This window comes from Rhinatrema bivittatum, chromosome 14 (genome assembly GCF_901001135.1).
Source record: "Rhinatrema bivittatum chromosome 14, aRhiBiv1.1, whole genome shotgun sequence".
In the NCBI taxonomy this organism is placed as follows: Eukaryota; Metazoa; Chordata; class Amphibia; order Gymnophiona; family Rhinatrematidae; genus Rhinatrema; species Rhinatrema bivittatum.
In genome coordinates, this window is record NC_042628.1 from 3,002,609 (window position 1) to 3,022,028 (window position 19,420).

Here is a 19,420-nt window from a genome sequence, read left to right on the forward strand (position 1 = left end):
CGTCCCCCCGAGCACGCACTCACCCTCCAGTGCCGCTGGAGGGTGAGTGTTTCAAGTCCTGCCCCCCACCCGTGAAAGCGCTCGCCCTCCAGTGCCTCTTCAAGCCCCACCCCCACCCGTGAAAGCGCTCGCCCTCCAGTGCCTCTTCAAGCCCCACCCCCACCGTGAAAGCGCTCGCCCTCCAGTGCCTCTTCAAACCCCACCCCCACCCGTGAAAGCGCTCACCTTCCAGTGCCTCTTCAAACCCCACCCCCACGCGTGAAAGCGCTCACCCTCCAGTGCCTCTTCAAGCCCCACCCCCACCCGTGAAAGCGCTCACCCTCCAGTGCCTCAAGCCCCACCCCCACCCGTGAAAGCGCTCACCCTCCAGTGCCTCTTCAAGCCCCACCCCCCCCCCGTGAAAGCGCTCGCCCTCCAGTGCCTCTTCAAGCCCCACCCCCACCCGTGAAAGCGCTCGCCCTCCAGTGCCTCTTCAAGCCCCACCCGTGAAATCGCTCGCCCTCCAGTGCCTCTTCAAGCCCCACCCCCACCCGTGAAAGCGCTCGCCCTCCAGTGCCTCTTCAAACCCCACCCCCACCCGTGAAAGCGCTCGCCCTCCAGTGCCTCTTCAAGCCCCACCCCCACCCGTGAAAGCGCTCACCCTCCAGTGCCTCTTCAAGCCCCACCCGTGAAAGCGCTCGCCCTCCAGTGCCTCTTCAAGCCCCACCCCCACCCGTGAAAGCGCTCACCCTCCAGTGCCTCTTCAAGCCCCACCCCCACCCATGAAAGCGCTCGCCCTCCAGTGCCACCTGCTCAAGCCCCACCCCCACCCGTGAAAGTCCCACCCCCACCCGTGAAAGCGCTCACCCTCCAGTGCCACCTGTGAAAGCGCTCTCCCTCCAGTGCCTCCCTTGCTGTGTTTCAGATCCCGCTCCCACCACCTATGAAAGCGCTCACCCTCCAGTGCCTCCCTTGCTGTGTTTCAGATCCCGCTCCCACCACCTATGAAAGCGCTCACCCTCCAGTGCCTCCCTTGCTGTGTTTCAAGTGCCACCTCCTCACCCCCAAGCAGCCAAAGTGCCTGCTGCTGAGTGCATGTGAAGCAGGCCCCGCCCACCAGAAGTGCTTCCCGAGCAGGGTCCCTGGTCCTGCACACAAGCAGAAGTGCAGCGCTGCAGAGCACGGGAGCCTCAGTAAGCTGCGGCCGGAGGAGAGAGGAGCCTGGAGCTACCCCGTAAGCATGAAAGGGAGGGGAGAGGGGGACGACGGTGGAGATGGCAATGCTGCTGAGTGGGTGGGAGGGAGAATCTGCTTAATATTGATCATAGCTTCTACCCATCAAAATAACTAATTTATCCAGAAAAAAAAATCCTCTCTCAACTGATTTTCTCCATTTTTGTTCTTGTCACAACAAACCCTGATAAATTCCCAGGAAAAACAAATAAAACAAAAATTAAGGTCCCTAACACTGAGCAATGGGAATGAGGAGCTTGCTCGTCAGCTCTGGCTTAACCTCCTCCGAGGCAGGCTCCTGAAGTTACACTACCTTGCGTCTCAGGGAAGTTACAAGCTTTTTCTCTTAACACCTGCAACATTAGCATAATATTTATTGAGAATAATTCTCAAGAGAGCCCACGCAGTGACGTATTTAAAAGGCTTTTCAAAGCAAGGTTATACCCACGAATCCTCTTGCAAAATTGGCCAGGAATGAGCACACTTTACTTGCAGAAGTTATTCCCTGCATTGAGCAGACGTATCTGTGTATAAAACTTACAGGAAGACTTGAATACACGAAAGCATGCACACAAGTCCTGTCCACTGCCCAACTCTGCCTCCCCAGACCACTACGCTGTATAAGAGGTACATGCAGGTTACTTACATGCATAAAACCGGCTTTGAAAAAGTCAATGACTGACCATTACCTTTAAGCAATTAAAATAACACACTACTCATATAAGGACACGTGCGCCTACCTCTTGGGCACCGCTGTGAAGTTTGAGAAAACATATCTGGCCATCATGTCCAGACAGGTCTCTGTCAGCTCCAGGTGAAGATTTTTCAAGCTGTCGTCTGCTTGGGCCATGGAGCTCTCATCTGCAGAGCCCAGACTCGAGCTGGTGATAGAGGTCTGCATCCTACTGAGAAAAGGACAGGTCATCTCCTCCTTACCAGGTAGCAACATGCGACACAACCTGATAATCTGCCATCAGACAGGATGAGCCAATGTGCCAAGACCTACCAGTTGTGTACTGGACTAAATCTGGATTGTCACAGCTTTAACGACTTTGCTTTGCGTAGCCACATTAAAAGCAAACATGCTTTAGCAAAAGGCCTGCAACATTGCCACAGTGCTACCTAAAATGTATTGGCCCATATCCATGGAAAACATACAGGGTTATTACATTATTCTCGCAGTAGGGTGGGTGCAAGTCATGTAATCAGAAGTGTTTTAAAACTTAATGAAAGATGCCAGTTAAAACCAGTGAACCCCTAACAATACCAGTGTAGTCTGGATTACCAGCATCATGTCAAGTTCTGCCAGAGGACCATGCCAGGTCAACTGAACTATAGTAAGCCAACAGCAGCTCTAAGTCTGCTTCATGACGGGCCATCCATACAATACACTAAGATCATGTGGAGGAACGTGGCGGGCACATTAAGCTTCTGTCTTGATTGCATTTAGGCAGAGTATCAAATTGCAGTGTCATCAGCAGTAGCAGACAGTTTTCAATGACAGCAGATGTTTCGGCATGCACATGACAAACTAAAAAGAATAAAGATTGCACTCTGGTGTAGGACCCCAAATCAGCAAGCTACTCCTCAAAACGAGAGTAAAAAAAAACCAAACTGGTCTGCCACACAAATGTGGTCCACTAAGCAATACAAGGGCAGCCTCAGGGACAAACTTGCACACGGTCTGCACAAACATACCAGTCAGTCAATTTGCAAAGATAAGATGTTTCAAGAATTTGCAAATGTGAGACATCTGTAAACCGGCACGATGTGCAAACGGTTGTCGGTATATAAAACTAAATAAATAAATAAATCTGAATAGCAGGAGCCCAGAATGAAGGCTTTGAGAAATATTCTTACACTAAGGAGTTGTAACTCTAGAGGGAGCATCATGACCCGATCAGAATCCAGATCATTCATAAAACTCACCCCAAGACTTAATCAGTGGCCCACCTTACACAGCTAACATCTGCTGAAGTACCTCCAATACATCCTGCCTTTAAAATCAAATGATGCTAGTGAAAGAGATCAAGATGGGAGTTTTGTCAAACTGTGTGGATAGTTGTGCACTTTATTTTGCAAACGGGATTTATAAAAAGCAGCAACTCCTCTTACTTCTAATGAAGGCGGAAGACAGATGCTTGTAGATCAAGCATCCGTTTTCCTAACCCGCACTGACATCCACCTTCCCTGTATGCCTGATGCTGAGGCGGTGTTAGGGACACAATTTTCCCTAGCACCTCCTTTTTAGCAAGGCCCTTCATTTAAATATTGCATCGCATGCCCAGGAGAGGTGGCTGGGCACATGTTAGGAAGGCGAGTCCTCAACACTTGAGCACTCGTTTTCTGTGCACAAATATTGCATCGGCCCAAAAGTGGACGCACCCTGGCCTGTGTATCCAAGTCAGACCACATCACACCCATCCTCAAAGACCTACACTGGCTTCCAGTCCCTCAGCGAACACAGTACAAAACCCTAACCCTCATCCACAACCAATTGGCTGCCCACCCCTTCTCCTCCATACTCCCACACGGACTCTTTGCTCCTCAAACTCCGGCCTCCTACAAACACCGCCCCCTAAAGCCACCCAATGGACATCAACAAGGGAACGAGCATTTTCCTTTGCCGGCCCATCCTATGGAACAAAGTCCCCACAGAACTAAGGCCAGATCCATCCACCCAATCTTTCAAGAAAAATCTTAAGACATGGTTATTCTGCAAAGCCTTTCCAACATCACACACGAAGCAACCTGAAACCAGACCCTAACCCTGCTCTCAAGGCAACCCCCTTCCCACCATCACCCCTGCTACTCTAATGCTAATTGCTGTCATTATAGTACTATTTATGCTACCCATCCCTATTACTGTCTGATACAAAATATACCTAATGACAATTATTGTTACCCTGTTACTCTATTTACCATTATTTATGCTATTTTAGCAGTTTTTACCCACGTTGCTGCTATATCATCTTATGACATTTCTCTAATCATTCACTGTACCTGTCTAAAGGAAAGGACTTCCTTCCCGCACCTTTCAAATTATTTGTAAACCGATGTGATATGTAAATCGAACACTGGTATATAAAAACAAATAAAATAAATAAATGCGCTAGCAGGCCTCAGAGGGATTCCACCCACCCCCCACCACCACAAAGATAAGCACCAACCTTCAGCCCGTGCACGTCCATACTACCTGGGCTGAGCGGATTCCCCCAAAATGGCTTATGGTAGCCTTCCCAGCAGCCTCTCCCTGCGGCCCTAGCTGCATCGTTCTCCTCCTCAGACTCTCTCTCCCAAAACAAAAAGAAATAAAGGAACTGGTACTTTCCATCTGGCCACTAGTTCTCCTTACTTAAAAGTCGGGGCAATGAGACACGCACTACGTGTACACACAACATGAAGGAGCACTCATGCCATCAAGCAGAGCGCTAGCACGAGGGCCTCAGCAACGTCAGAGTCTAAAATCCAACATACAAAGAGGCAGAGAATTCAACTTCAACCAAGCTGGACTGAAAAACATCAGTGCCTGCTTGACTCGCATGAGAAGGAAGCCTCCAAGCAGACCTACATTTTGCATCACCCCGAGTTTAACGCCCAGACACAGAAAGGAGGTTTCATCTCTGCCAGCTGAAGCCCAAACTCCTGCACACACTGGGGACCCATGTGAGTAGGTCTCTCTGCAGTCATCAAAAGGACAGATTAACGTCTGGTCTTCACACCAAGCTAAAAGCTATTCTGCTGCTGAATAGGATACAAGGTTTGCACATAGGGACTTCCTTCAATAAGCCGTCTTGCCATTGTGCGAGATGTTGCTAAGGCTGTCCGAGTGTTTGCAGGAGACAGAAGAGAGGCCGTTAAAAAGCTAAAATTAAATCATTCCAAACCAACAATGGTGCAGACCCCACCAAGAAGCATTTTTTTTTGCCTTCAGCGCTCTAACACTGAACAATGAAGCACATCTTGGGAGTTATTTTGGGCTTGCTATTAAGTGTGTAAAAATATTGAAATAGTGAAAGCCTGGTGTTCCTCATTTCCGATTACAATAGACACCCCTTACCCCTGCATTCTCCAGACGCACACTAATGCATGGCCAGCTGTCTGCTCTCCTGCATGCACCATGAACAGAGTCCACAGGAAAGAAAACAGATGCAAGTCTTTCTGACATATTACTTATGTACCAATAGGCCTCTTCTGCTCGGGCTGAACCCAAGCTTGACCTCCGAGAGGGTCCTCAACCCCAGCCCTTGTGGAAGACCAGCTACTAATCATGTTTTCAGCCAATCGGATTGAAAATGCTGGATTTAAAAAGTTGAAGCAGAATGCAACCTTTTATTCTCAATTAGGCCTACTTTTAATAGGTCTGAAAAAAAGAAACAGATGGACATTTATTAACATTAGGGTGTTAAATGCAATCCTCCAATGTACACTAGGGGTTAGCACCTGTGTTATGGATGCAGCATGGTGGTCATCAGGTTTGCAGAAGAAGCTAAAGTCATGCAGCCATCCCACCATGCACTTCCCAGCCCACCCATAAGCTAAGTCCAAGCACAGAGCTTGTGGCTCTTCCCCCTCCCCCCCCAGACCCCTGAAGTGCCACTACCTGTGGACCACGTGTTCAGACACACTGATGCTTCGAGCCCGGAAGGCATCAACGGCGGAAGAATCTTTCGTGTCCTTAACCGGGGAGGAGTTATTCAAGCCTTGCTTTACGGGTTTGGAGAGTCTCAAACTACCAGTGCAGAAGCAAAGCCCCGCCAGAAACGCGAGGCCCAGGAAGAGGACGTACGGGGAAGAGGTGGCAGCGGCCATTGCACGGACAGAAGTTGAAAGGTCACCAGTTCATAGGATCAACAATAGGGTCACCCAAGAAAGTGAAGGTACCAGACCAAAAAGAAGAACACAGGCCACAGACGAAGGAGAAAAATAAAGACAAATCTTGAAAGCATAACATTTCATAACACAGGAACAAAATTAATGTAAAAGTTACACATCACAGAACAAAAACCGGAGCAGGTCACAAAACAAAATTTCCAAGAACGGGTTGATTAATGGTTGGAATACTGCATTATGAAAACCCAGGCCATGTCCCTGAAGCCGCGCAGCAGCAAAGTCTGCCAGACCATGCCAGTGCCGTCTGGGGACACGGCGAGGAGCTTTGGCCACCTTCTCTTTAAGGCCGACGCTTGCTAGGTGTTTGCCTCCAACGTCACCTTTTGGGCACTGCGCTCTTGCTTTGCTAAAGTTTCTGGTAGGGCTAGGCTTGCCTACGATGTCCCTCCTCCCCACAGCTTTTGTCAGTCTCCCCAGACAGCAATGTCAGATCGAAAGCTAGAACGCCAATGCTTCATTAGACTGGATGTTTTGGGGGCTTTTCCCCCAAAGCAGCGCACATAGCAAGTGCAGGTCTTGTACTCTACCTGAAAAACGTAAGAGAAATAAATTGTAAAAAAGCAGCTGGGGATAAGATACTTCCAAATAAACAAACAATGACAAAATATAAAGGAGGCTCTCGGATCCAGATATTAAAATCACAAAAGCAGCGTTCAATGCCACTTGTCCCAGGATTTGTTCCTGTTCTCAGTTTAACACAGGATTTCCCCAAGGCCACACACAGCAGTGAGGCTCCTACAGGACCAACAAAAAGGTAGCAGTATTTGGCTTCTGAAACAAAAATGTTCACATGCAGATAGGAAGAACTTTGCATTGCAAGTTGGCGAGAGTGGAGGAAGTCAACACTTGCTGTTTTCCAGGTTCAGTTGCTACGCAGAAAAGAGTTTTTGGTGCAAATGTAATTGTCTAACTACAAGGTCGCTATAAATGACTTGGACTGCACTAACAGTATCCTCTGTATCAAACACAAAATTCTGATCAGTTTCTGGTTGCAAGAACAAAAAGCATCAAAGCCTTGGCTACAATGAAACAAAGGTCAGAAGATATCAAGATGCCATGTTGGGTTAATATTTGATGTTTGAGAAGCATGTAAACAAGTTTCACTAAATAAATGCTCTGGAAAAATAGTGCTACGTTTATAATACAGTATTCCAACCTTTAATTATGGAAGCATTTAAAATAAAACAGCAAACTAAGAGCACAAATGAACGGTGAAAGTATTAAGAAAGAAAAAAACGCTGCTTTAACATGTCGGACATGACAGCTCGAATAAGAGGTGGTAACTGATGGCAGAAAGGTTGACAAGATGAGGGGACGACTCCAGACTTCTTTATACGCTGTTGGGGCAATTTTCAGAAGCTCTTTTCCTGGGTAAATTGTTGAAAGTTGCATGCCCCTCGCCCGGGGGAATCAACATCTGCACTTTCACCCAGGAAAGAGGCTAGGTCTACAGGCAATGCTTTGAAGGGGAATCTCTGGGGAGAAAGCTTGCAACTCCCCTTCCAGAACGGGTGCTGCTGAAGATTGCCCCAAGCTTTTGTGCAGTCTGCAGTGGGGAGCAGGGTCCCAGAAAGTCCGAAGGATTCTGCTTTGCCATTTCAGGACCCCTAACAAGTGAATGGCAAGAACGTGCCAAGGTTACAAGTGCTAAGCTTAGGGCAAGCTTCCAGAGTTACTCACTCTTAAATCTAAGAGACATCTCTGAGCTCAGAAGGACAGCAATGCAAAGAGAAGAAGATTCTTCCAGAAACGTTTCTCGGTCAGACATCCAGTGCTGAACGTCTCCACCACTAGAACAGGTACAGCACAAGTTTCACACGCTCTGCCCTGCTCATTTAAATCCTTAGCTTTCTCTGTTTTTGTTCCAGGGACTTGGCGTGGACTCCAGCATCCTCCTTGGACGGAACGGCTCAGTCTGAATGTACTTTAGAAAAAGGACCCACAGATGAGTGCCGATTGCTGGTCCACATCCCAGGGCTAGAGAGGGGAAGCAATATAAATATGGGAAAATACCCCACAGGTGCTAAAGTAAAAAAAAGAAAATCAGCTTTCTTACTTGGAAGAGTGCACACGCCTAGGACAGCAGAGTGTAAGTGGACAACAATCTGTTTCCTTTTGCACCAGATTCTGGGCAGTCTATCAGGATTGGAAAAAGTGCAAACCTCCAGAACAAAAAGCTGTCACTTGGCTGCCTGGAACTCAAAGGAGAAACTTAAGGTTTTATTTTGGAAAGAACCAGACACAGGTAAGACAGATTGGGAGAGGATATTTACCTCTTCGGTCGCTCGTTGAGGCTTGTGCTCCGAGCTCTGAAGCTGCCCTTCTCCGGGGTATCATCAAAAGTCATAAGGACATTCGATCGCAAACCCTGATGAACAGAATTCCAGGCAACAGAACATCAAACCCTGGATCCTGCCTCCCAAACTCTCAATATCCACCCCCCCCCCCCCCCCCCAAACCCCATGAAATAGAAAGCCCCAGCAATGAGCAGATCTCATTCCCCCTCACCAAGAGCAACCCATCTCCCAGCAAATGAGAAGCAAATTCAGGCCCTTCCCTGCCCCAAACCGCAGGCCGTGGCTCTTCACGTGGCGTTACCTTTGTAATGTAGGGCACGAAGTCCCTGCGTAGTGGCAGGCGGCAGCGGATGAACCACATGGCGATCACATGATGGGCCAAGCACACGATGTACTGGTTAAACCTAGAGAAGGGAGGGCGCAGAACTTATTCCAATGCATCGCAAGTGCGGCCATGCAGAGCAATTAGATTACGTTCCCGTGCCCGAGAGCTCGCATCAGGACACACTTTATCTGCCCGGCAGAACCGCCGGTAGTGCTCGTCTTACTCTCTGTTACGAGCAGGAGGCTGACATTAGGCACTCGGGCACATCTGTGCAGGTGTCTGAATACTTAAATCACAGCGCTTGCCTGAAATTGTTACATTTACTATAAACTGCTTGGATGGTTTCTTTTTACATATGCTAAATCACATCCCATAATCATCAATCCTGCATCTACAGTGCACTGCTTACTGTGACAGTCACCAGCCATCATGGCTGGAGGGCTCCAGCACACCCGACAATACTGAAATGGTGCTCAACACGGAGGCTCAGAAGCTGCCAATCTGTCAGCGCTGCGGCAACACACTAGAGAAATTACTTTCCTGATAATTTTGTTTTCCTTCGTGCAGACAGATGGATTCAGGACCAGTGGGGTTTATGCTCCCCTGCCAGCAGATGGAGACCGAGTCAGATTTCAAAGCTGACATCACCCTAGATTTACCCCTGCAGTGGACCTCATCCCTTCACTATTCTCTTCAAAAGCCACCGAGGACATACTATTGAAAAAAACTTGATTTAAAATAATTAAAATATGATTAAAAATGGATAACCGTGCAGAAAGCAGGCCCTGCTCAGAGTAGGTGTAGCTTCCAGCAAGTACATTTACAGACAGGATCTGCATGGAAGTCAAGCCCTTACCGGATTACTGGAGGGTGGGTTGTACTGCACAAAACCATAAAAGCCCTGCTGGGGAGCATCAGACAAACAGTCACCCCAAAGCTCAACTTACTTGGAGGGGTTTGTGTAAGGCAGAGAGATGGCGAACACGCTGGCATACTGCTCGGCTGCAAAGTTCCCGTAGAGGTGAGGCAGCCTGACCAGAGCTGAAAGAAGAAGGATAATATCTCGGTCTGCTTCCGACATTGTCATTCATACAGACTATCTGCTCTCCAAATCAAGATAAACTGAATATGCAACACCAGTGAGGAACCTCGACATGCCAAGCAGCAACCATGTCCCACAAAGACGGCCACTCTGGTTAGGTCATCTTTTGCTGCCAGTGTTCGTAGTCATTACCAGCCTATGGTAGAACCGTACTCCAGCACAAAGTCCCTTTCAAAACTCAGACTACTGATACTGAAAGAAGTGGAGCAGCATTCATTTCCTGGGCATTTTTGCATCAAAAGAAAAAGGTGAAATTTCTTCTTACTTGATAATTTCCTTTCCTCAAATACAGCCAGACCAATCCGGGCAAGCCAAGTGAGTTATGCATACCAACCAGCAGATGGCGACAGATCAACAGGCTTGCTGACATCATACAAAAAATCCCTCCTATGCATTAAAAGGATTACAAATTTAATTTCAAGAACTTATGACTAATACTCAACCACACTCCCTATTTATTAAGGGAACCTCATAAAATGGGCTGGTCACATAGCCGTAAGCTCTCGGTGCCACCCTCCTAAGAGCTGCCCATCAAATTAGACACCCAACCTGTCAGACTGCCAGTAAGGTTACATCAAGGATGCTGCTATGTACATGGCACCCTTACGAGTTCTCCCTTGAAGCAAAAAGATTCCAAAACAGGGCTCGTGTCGGGGATGTTTTGGTCATTTGTGGACAAGTGTATGCACGTTTCACTAAATAAGTGACTTTTTAAAAATATTTGCCAAAGTCAGGATGGTGGCATTACGTCCATTACAGGGACCAATGACTAAACTTAAGGGCTTGTAACCATCCAGTTACACCGAGAGCTTACAGCTGTGTGCCCAGCCTGCTTTAGGAGGGTCCCCTAAACATGATGCGTGGTCGAGTATATTAAAGTCAGAATATTAGGTCTTGAAATTAAATCTATATGCCTTTTAATGCATAGCGGGATCTTTTGTTTTCTTTTTTATATTACACTCTTTCAATCCCTTTTTGGAGCTATTCATTGGCTCCCTCTTATATACATCCATGCTGACACCAGCCTGCCAGTATTCCTGCAACAAACTAACTGTGGACAATTTTGAGATATAAAACTCAATGGAGAAGTTACTTATCTGAAGGACTCAGGACCAGCGAGTTATGTGCTGCCCTGCCAGCAGATAGAGACGGAGTCAGGTTTCAGAGCTGATATCACCCTAGATTCACTCCTACAGTGACCTCAGCTCCATTCTGGACATAATCTTGACCAAACTTGACTAATATGGGATAACCATGACTGTACTCAACCAAACGCACACTGAATCCCTGCAGGAATATAAATGCCCTGATCTAGGGATTGCTTGAAAGCGAAATTCATTTCACGCACGATACCTTGCCCCTGTTCTTGGGCAGCCAAGGGCAGGATGCTGAGTCCATCTGTCTACTCCAAGGGAAACAAAATTATCAGGTTTGTAATTTCTCCATTTCCTAGCCAGATGGACTCGGGACCAATGGGATGTACAAAAGCTACTCCCGATCAGGACGGGAGGCTGCCCGTGGTCTTGTTAGCACTGCCCTTGCAAAGGCTGCGTCCTCTCGGGCCTGAATGTCCAGGCGATAGAGCCTGGAGAAGGTGTGAAGGAGGACCTCGTCACCACTCGGCAGATAGCGACAGGAGACAGCAGTCTAACTTCCACCCACGAGACTGCCTGAGCCCTAGTGGAATGAGCTTTAACCTGAGAAGGTAATGGCTTTCCTGCCTCCACATAGGCTCCTGTGACCACCTCCTTAATCCCGTGAAGCTGGTTCGCCCCGTCTCCTTCCACCATGAAGGACAAACAAGCGGTCCCGTCTTGCATGCCGGCTCTGAAAGTTCCAGATACCGCACCAAAAGCCTACTGATGTTTAAATGGCGGAGGAGGAGGTAGGCTTCCGTATCCTTGTGCCCATTTAGGGATGGCAACGAAGTGGACTGATTCACATGAAACCAAGACTACCTTGGGCAAGAAGGATGGAACGGTATGAACGCGTAACACTCCCAGAATCATCCGGAGGAACGGTTCCCGACATGACACTGCCTGTAGTTCAGAGAAAGGACGAGCTGAGCATATCACCACCAGGAACACCATTTACAGGGTTAACAGGCGTAAGGACAGACTGTGCAGCGGCCCAAAGGGGGATCCTGTCAAAACCACCGTTGTACTGTCCAGCCCCGTTCAGCGGTCCCTCTGCGCGAGTCTGGAACGCTCTTATTGAACATTGATGGGACACAGTGCACTTAGTTAAGCTCCATGGGATTCTGTCCCTCCCGACGCAGCCCTTGTGGCAAAACAATCCATTTCGGGGGGACCAAAAAACTTTCCTATCTGCTGTCACTACTTGGAAATGCGGGAATAAAATTTTGGAACTCTTCAAGTGATCTCTCCAATGATTACTTGATTCGATCATGTTTGCAGAGATCCTAGAACTGCTAGCGCTCCACTTCTCACTACATGGCCTGCTACCATTCATCTCCACGCCATTATCTGCCCTGCATGTGAGAGGTGACATCAGCAAGCCTATTGAGCTGTCTCCATCTGCTGGTTGTCGTGGCTGAACGGGTCTGACTGACTGACTGAAGGAGGACACGTTAAGGCAGCTTCGACTTACTTGAAAGGAATTCCAGCATAGGGATTGCCATCGTGACTGTGGCAGAAATATGCGTCAGCTTGACGATGAGGACAGGCAGCGTCTTCAGCAGGATCTCTGGCATTTCAACAATGCACATAGACAACGCCACCACACACTGCTTAGCACAGCGTGAAATCAGGCCCATTTCCAGGCAGCGCACCATCTCTCGCTGCAGAGAAAGCACAGCAGTCAGCTAAGAGTATCAGACAGCCAAGAAACAAGGCACAGCTGGACAGCATTGCTAGTTTGTCCGTATAATTCAATGGGGCACCACTATCCTGAATACAAATTCACTTTATTCATAACCATTTCCTAGAAAAGTGGACGACGAGGGACTGCCTACCTGCAGGGGACAGTCTGAAGAGCAAAGTTGTTTTGTTCTGGGTTGTGTTTTATGTATCATATTTAAGTGTGTACATTGCTTTGGTTGAGTTCATTTTTTTGTTGTTAAAAGACCAGGGAAGTAGTTTATAAGTATTAAATACAATATAAGAGTTCATTTTACATCCTTATGTTTTATAACCTGCAATATAAGAGTCTGAATGAGACTAGCTAGCTTTTAAAAATGATTGAGGGTGCAAATCCCAACACAAGTTACCCTGCCCTGGACATAGTAGGATATGCTCAATACTGGGGGTGTCCAAGCACCCCCAGAGCTGGCACTGTTATGAAATCTGCCAACACTTGGTACATAGTTTAATGCATGAACCAGTGGAGAAATGAAAGGACAGCAAGGCTGAAATTATTCAAAAGCCTACCCTTACCCCCTTGTCCATGGACAGTAGGGATCCCTACTACAAAATAGGTGGATGCAGCTGCAGCGCAGTTCTCTGACACCTGTGCCATCAGTACCTGTTTAACCACATCCAGGAAGCTGTGATACGAGGTTAGAGCAGTGAGGACAGGAACCACAGCCAGCTGAATGTCCGTACGAGAGAACCCATCTGGAGAGTTGTGAAGCCTCTCCCCAATTTTCCGGTCAGCAAGCTGGAATGAAAGGACCTCGTGACTCTGGGCAATAATACAAGAGGATTGTTTTAGGCAACATTTGCCGTGGAAGCACCAAAAAAAAAAAAAAATGCAATAAATGGGCATTACCATAGCACAGAGAGAGGCCGAGAGCTGATTAATGTCGCAGGGCGATGTCAAGATGAGGACCTTATATTGCAGCGACTCGGGTAGTTTACTGAGCACCAGCTTCAACACCTTCCAGTCTGTCTCCTGCAGAGCACAGAGGGAAGAAAGAAGAGACTATGAGCAGAAAAACGAACGCGTCCCTGGCAGGATCAGCAGTCAGTGAGCACAACATGGACAGAGCCGAGACCATTCACCAGACGTCTCAAGCCAAAATAAAGCTGACATGGATGCAAGATAGGAGCTGCTTTTACTCCTGTGCGGTACCACAAAAAGGAGAGAGCGTAGCAGCCACTGAGCCAAGTGTAAGTCTTTAGCTCACCCATCCCACTTTAAATGAGCTTCGTAAATCTTGTTACTCACACAAAAAAAAAAAGGCCAAAAGTCGCCGCCTGTATGCACTCAGCAATGCGCGCTCACACTTCAGGGTACTGACAGGTGGCAAATTCATCAGGAAAAAAGGTCAGCGCACACTAAAACATGGGACTAGGGAGGGACTGCAAGGTCTTTCACACCAGTTCAGTTTCAGAAAGTCATGGTCTTCAAAGCATTTAAGAGAAATAGAAATTTACGGCAAATATTTTCAAATAAAGCACTGCCAGGTTAAAGCAGCCCTGTGGTGCAGCAGTCACTGGCAGACATGCCCAGCAGCTTTTGGGAGCGCTAAAACCACGTCACGCCTATTGTGGGCTTCCATGCACGCTAGGAGGGAGGTTTTAGGCTGGGCCAGTATTTTTTTTTATAACATCGTATTACTTGGGTTTATCATCATTTGGCTGTTTATAAAAGTAACCCCCTCAGTGCTGGAGGTGAGCCGGGCTCCTCGGCGCCCGTGAGCCAGCAGAGGGGGTGGCAGTGCTTACCTGCTTTAGACACTGGAGGAGGACACCGAAGACCAGGGAGTAGGGCAAGTAAGCCATGCGCAGCCCGCTGCCTTGCGAGGGGACACTGGGACTTCCGGAGGGTGGCGACAAAGTACCCGGGGGTTTCCGCTCTGCAGCTTTCTTTTCAGGCTCACTACTAGAGGTGCAACAGGAAACAAGGCCCTGTGAAACCGTCTCGTACAGGGCACATCCCCAACCCCTCCCTCTGTGGAGAAAATGATCCGCGCCTCCCGTCGTTAGACATCCAAAGCTTAACACGGGTAAAACTGGCCTGGTCCCCATGGCTCGGACACAAAAAGGGGGCCGGGAAGAGATCATAGGTCATCTCATTTTGTTTTAGGGCAATTAATGCAGGAATTACAACAAAATCCCATCAAAATGGGTTTAAGTTATGCACTTTCCCCAGATTTCCCAACATCTGCCATCACAGCAATGAATACTACTTTAAATTATTGCTGCCAATTAAAAAAAATCTGTAAAATTAACATAGAAACAGAATGAAAGGCGATAATGAGCTTATCCAGTCTGTCCATTTTCCCTTCCTGTTGAACAAAGCAGCCTCTGCTTGATCTCTGGGATCTTTCCATGCAGACCAGAGCCGTGATCAGAACCTACCCAGTCTCACACAGACAGTAAGGGCTGAACCTCACAGCCCCATCCTTGTTAGGCAGGCCGAGCCGACGGCGAGAGTCCGCACTGAGGAGCAGGAGGAAGTCAAAGACCTACACGAGAAAGGAAACGGCAGATGTGTACAGATGTTTACACAGGGCAAGGCCCCACACCGTACCTGCAGTCTGATGCTGCCGGCAATGGCAGATGTGTACAGATGTTTACACAGGGCAAGGCCCAACACCATACCTGCAGTCTGATGCTGCCGGCAATGGCAGATGTGTACAGATGTTTACACAGGGCAAGGCCCAACACCATACCTGCAGTCTGATGCTGCCGGCAATGGCAGATGTGTACAGATGCTTATAATGCAGCTGGATATGATTGATCAGCATTTCATACACTCTGGTGGCATGCATGGCAGGCAAACTGTACAGCTTTGTCTGTAAAGAAGAGAATGAAGTTAAGAAGAAAGTTACTTTAAGAAAAGTCACATTCCCTTTGTCTCAGCAGTTCCATTCTGCCCTCATTTCATGATCTACAGCATCAAAGCTCAATGTGCTCAACTCAAAGCTTTTCTCCAGCCGACCACCACACATCCCATAAGAGCACCCTACTTACAGAGCTCCCTTCCTAGTACCAAGTAGCAGTCCTAGAAGGGGTTAATGCACATGCTACGCACCTGCAGTATTACCAGGAGGCCCAGAACAGCTGTCTTGACATCCTCCAGGGCTGAAGGAGAGTCCCTGTCTCCAGAATCAGCAGGAGGGGACAGGGGACGCATAACCACCTATTAAAAACGGAGACGAGAGCAGACTTTAAGAATATTAGCAAGACCCTTTCAAAACATCAGGCATCCAAAATTAGACAAAACACCCATCATCCATCAAACCTTGTAACATTAAAGCAGCAGAGGACAGCAGGGAGCGCTGGGTAAAAAGCCAAGCCATATTCACCATGCTGCATCCAAAAAAACTGCAAGAGGAACATATTTCTGGTTTCCTTTTTCTCCTCTAATCAGGAGAGCTTTAATGGTTAAAACTTCTAAACAATAAACCGGATTTAGAAAGTAAACAAAAAGATATGAAAATAAGATCATCATTGTAGAACAATTTTAATAAACCAAACTACACAAAAATACCCCAAAACCCCAAGAGGGGAAACTCCAGTATCCCCTCAGTCAACCACTTGGTCCAACAAAAACAAGCCACCAACAGAATATTCTTCAAAAAAATATCAGGAAATCAGTCTTTTGGCAGCAACAATGGGGCGGGTCTCTGGATAGATCTGTGGTATTACAGGAAGGAAAATTAGCAGGTAAGAACCAAAATTTCCCTCTGAGTCCAGAAAAGTGGGAGGTACCCAAGCATCCCCACACCAGGCGGGAACCCGAAAGACCCGCTCTCAACACTTTCACTGAAAGTAGTATCCTCTTGTGACTGAACATCCAATCGGTAATGCATGGTGAGTATGAAGCGAGGACCACACCACGGCCCTACAGATCTCCTGGGGAGACCCCAGCTGGCACTCCCCCAAGAGCCTGCACTCTCGCTCTAATGTGCTTTCAGGCCCATCGGACCAAAAGAGGGATACTTCCCTGTACTGAGCTAGTGGCGGACAGGAGACTTTGGGTCACCCAGCGTGAGCCAGTCCCCTGGCTATCAAGGTCCCCAGAGGTATCAGGCCACTACAACCAGGGGTATCCAACCCCCCCAGTCACCCGGCTCAACCTGAGGGATAGCCTACACAGGAAACTAGAACCTCGGGGACCAGAATCCAACTTTACACTCTCCAAGTCTCTACTCTCAGTCAGGACTGCAGGTCTGCACCTCTACCATCTGCTGGAGACAGAGAAATACTGAGGGACTGCAGGTCTGCACCTCTACCATCTGCTGGAGACAGAGAAATACTGAGGGACTGCAGGTCTGCACCTCTACCATCTGCTGGAGTCAGAGAAATACTGAGGGACTGCACCTCTACCATCTGCTGGAGTCAGAGAAATACTGAGGGACTGCAGGTCTGCACCTCTACCATCTGCTGGAGTCAGAGAAATACTGAGGGACTGCAGGGTCTGCACCTCTACCATCTGCTGGAGTCAGAGAAATACTGAGGGACTGCAGGTCTGCACCTCTACCATCTGCTGGAGTCAGAGAAATACTGAGGGACTGCAGGTGGCACTCGAGGTTATGTAGCAGTGTCTCAAAGTTTTGTCCTCTGCCTCCATCTGCTGGTAGGGATGCACAACCCACTCGTCTGGACTGATCTGGGCATGTTCAGGAAATTAGTGTTATTATGGGTTGGAAGCTCTAGCCATCAATTTTAGTAGGCTGATAAATGAGCCAATAAGGATCAAGGAAGGGGGTTAATATGCCATTGGGGGTGTGACTGAGGACAACTACAAAAGGAGCTCATCTATTCGGAACGGTGTTACAGGATTGGAACAAGGACTTGGGCACCTCTTTTCCTCAAGAAATTTAACACTAAAATAGAAAAGAAAAAAAAAAGTCTTGCACAAATTTTGTTCAGCTTTGTGCCTTTGTCCTGCAGCGTTCCCTCCCCCTCAGGATGCACCTTTTCTAGGATGTCCAGCAGGCTGTTGAAATGGTGGGTGTGGCACCCTTCTGTTAGATCCACTAGTAACTGGGTCGCCAGTTTCCGGACCCGGTGATCTTTATCTTCAGGGATGTGCGAGAGCTGGGAAATTACCACCAGCTCAATGAGCTCCTCCTGAATCAAGGAGACAAAAGCAGAAAGGTGGGAACATGCACGAGCTCCTCTGCTCACACCGAGAATGCAGGAAAGCCACCGAGGAGACAAAAAGAGCTCAAAAGCTGGCACTGTAGCAGTACCCGAGACCAACAAGAAGGAAGCAGATGCAGTGCTTGTGGCTTTTACAGGGGAACCTACACAACACCCACAGATGAAAGCAGCATTTCACCCCCGATAAAAAAACAAAACAGGTACGCACCTCATAAAACTGTCTATTGATGCTCAAGACAAACGACAGCACGTCCAAAATTTTAATGCGAACAGCACTACGGGTCTCGTTCCTGCAGGGCAGAAAAACAACCTGAGCAAGTGTCAAATTGCACAGACAAGGACTTCACTTTCCAGCCAATCTGCAGCACAGGTAAGGGCACGCGCTAGCTGCCAGCACAGAATTCGAATCAAGCAATTATCAACCAGGGCCCTGAACTTGGTGGTCGGTGGAACAGATAAGTCTGGGAAAATAAGTGTGGGAGCTTGCTGGGCAGACTGGATGGGCCGTTTGGTCTTTTTCTGCCGTCATTTCTCTGTAGTAAAAGGAGAGAGAGTTTCCCATCTGCCCAAGTCACCAAAGATAAGACCTCAGACCGTGCATGGAAATGATCTCACATGCACGAGCAGACGACCAGCACACGTGTTTATTCCTACCTGAAGAATCTCTCCATCAGTCTCTGAAGCTGCAGTATCCAGTTATCTTTCGCAGGATGGATTGACTGAGCTCTGTACGTTATCAAGTTCACAACAGAAGACTCCTTAAAACAAAGCAAGAGAAAGAAAAAAGTCAGCACTTAGTCTAAGCTACACATGACTGCAGCACGGCAATGCCAGAGCAATCGATAAGGGTGAGGCTCCAACAGCCGCAGAGCCCATTTAAAAGAATAAATCCTGCAGACATAGCATGAGAAATGTGTGCAAGTCAGAAAACCCCATTCCCCGACCTGCCAGACTGTCACGGACATTCAGACAAAGAAGTGCTTACAGGTCGCTGCTCTGCACATCTCTCGATCAGCTCAAAGTATCTCTCCTTACAGCCATGGAACTCTTTCAGCTCATAAAGTTCCTCTACCGTGTTCAGCAGATCATGGACAATGGACTTCAGCTCCTGGCTCTTCAAAATCTGGAGGAAGAAACAGCAGCAGGGGGTTCAGTGCAGTCAGGTCCTCTCCAGACTGAGCCCACGCATCCTCTGTGTCAACGCCATCCTGGGACCGTACTAACCTGCAGCTGCTGAAATAATCTCTCGGTGATGTTCAGGAGGATGTCCCAGGTCACGGCCTGCTGATCTCTTCCATACTTTTTTATGAGCCTGGTTATGGATAGGACAATTTCGTAGGATACCACTGCATTCGGGAAGGTCATGGCCTGAAATGACAAGGCAGGAACGTTCCTCACCTCGTTTCACCAGCAGACAAGCATATTTACTTGCATTACATATAAAACTATTACCCAAAAATAAGATTAACATAGCACATTTACAAGGGTATACAACTCTCTCATGCATACTAGGGATATTCTGAAATCCGACTGGCAAGGCGTGCCTGCAGAAGAGGGTTGGTAATCACTGATC

At 48.0% G+C, this 19,420-nt stretch overlaps 1 protein-coding gene across 18 annotated transcripts in view; it reads right to left on the reverse strand.

Annotated features, from left to right (window-relative positions):
- The window catches only part of TSC2 (TSC complex subunit 2), an 80,531-nt gene that overhangs the window by 30,779 nt on the left and 30,332 nt on the right, over positions 1-19,420 (reverse strand). For 6 of the 18 annotated variants that reach the window (XM_029577406.1, XM_029577407.1, XM_029577402.1 and 3 more), the window contains exons 11-27: positions 19,072-19,215; positions 18,833-18,970; positions 18,502-18,605; positions 18,056-18,137; positions 17,659-17,814; positions 15,770-15,877; positions 15,408-15,530; positions 15,094-15,200; positions 14,458-14,614; positions 13,559-13,681; positions 13,313-13,471; positions 12,440-12,629; positions 9,675-9,768; positions 8,704-8,806; positions 8,379-8,473; positions 5,816-5,944; positions 1,953-2,117 (exon numbers count right to left, since the gene is read on the reverse strand). In XM_029577406.1, the coding sequence (XP_029433266.1) occupies positions 1,953-2,117; positions 5,816-5,944; positions 8,379-8,473; positions 8,704-8,806; positions 9,675-9,768; positions 12,440-12,629; positions 13,313-13,471; positions 13,559-13,681; positions 14,458-14,614; positions 15,094-15,200; positions 15,408-15,530; positions 15,770-15,877; positions 17,659-17,814; positions 18,056-18,137; positions 18,502-18,605; positions 18,833-18,970; positions 19,072-19,215 (2,177 nt within the window). The remainder of the gene's footprint in view (positions 1-1,952; positions 2,118-5,815; positions 5,945-8,378; positions 8,474-8,703; positions 8,807-9,674; positions 9,769-12,439; positions 12,630-13,312; positions 13,472-13,558; positions 13,682-14,457; positions 14,615-15,093; positions 15,201-15,407; positions 15,531-15,769; positions 15,878-17,658; positions 17,815-18,055; positions 18,138-18,501; positions 18,606-18,832; positions 18,971-19,071; positions 19,216-19,420) is intronic. The other 12 variants (XM_029577403.1, XM_029577397.1, XM_029577396.1 and 9 more) reach the window with 10 other exon arrangements.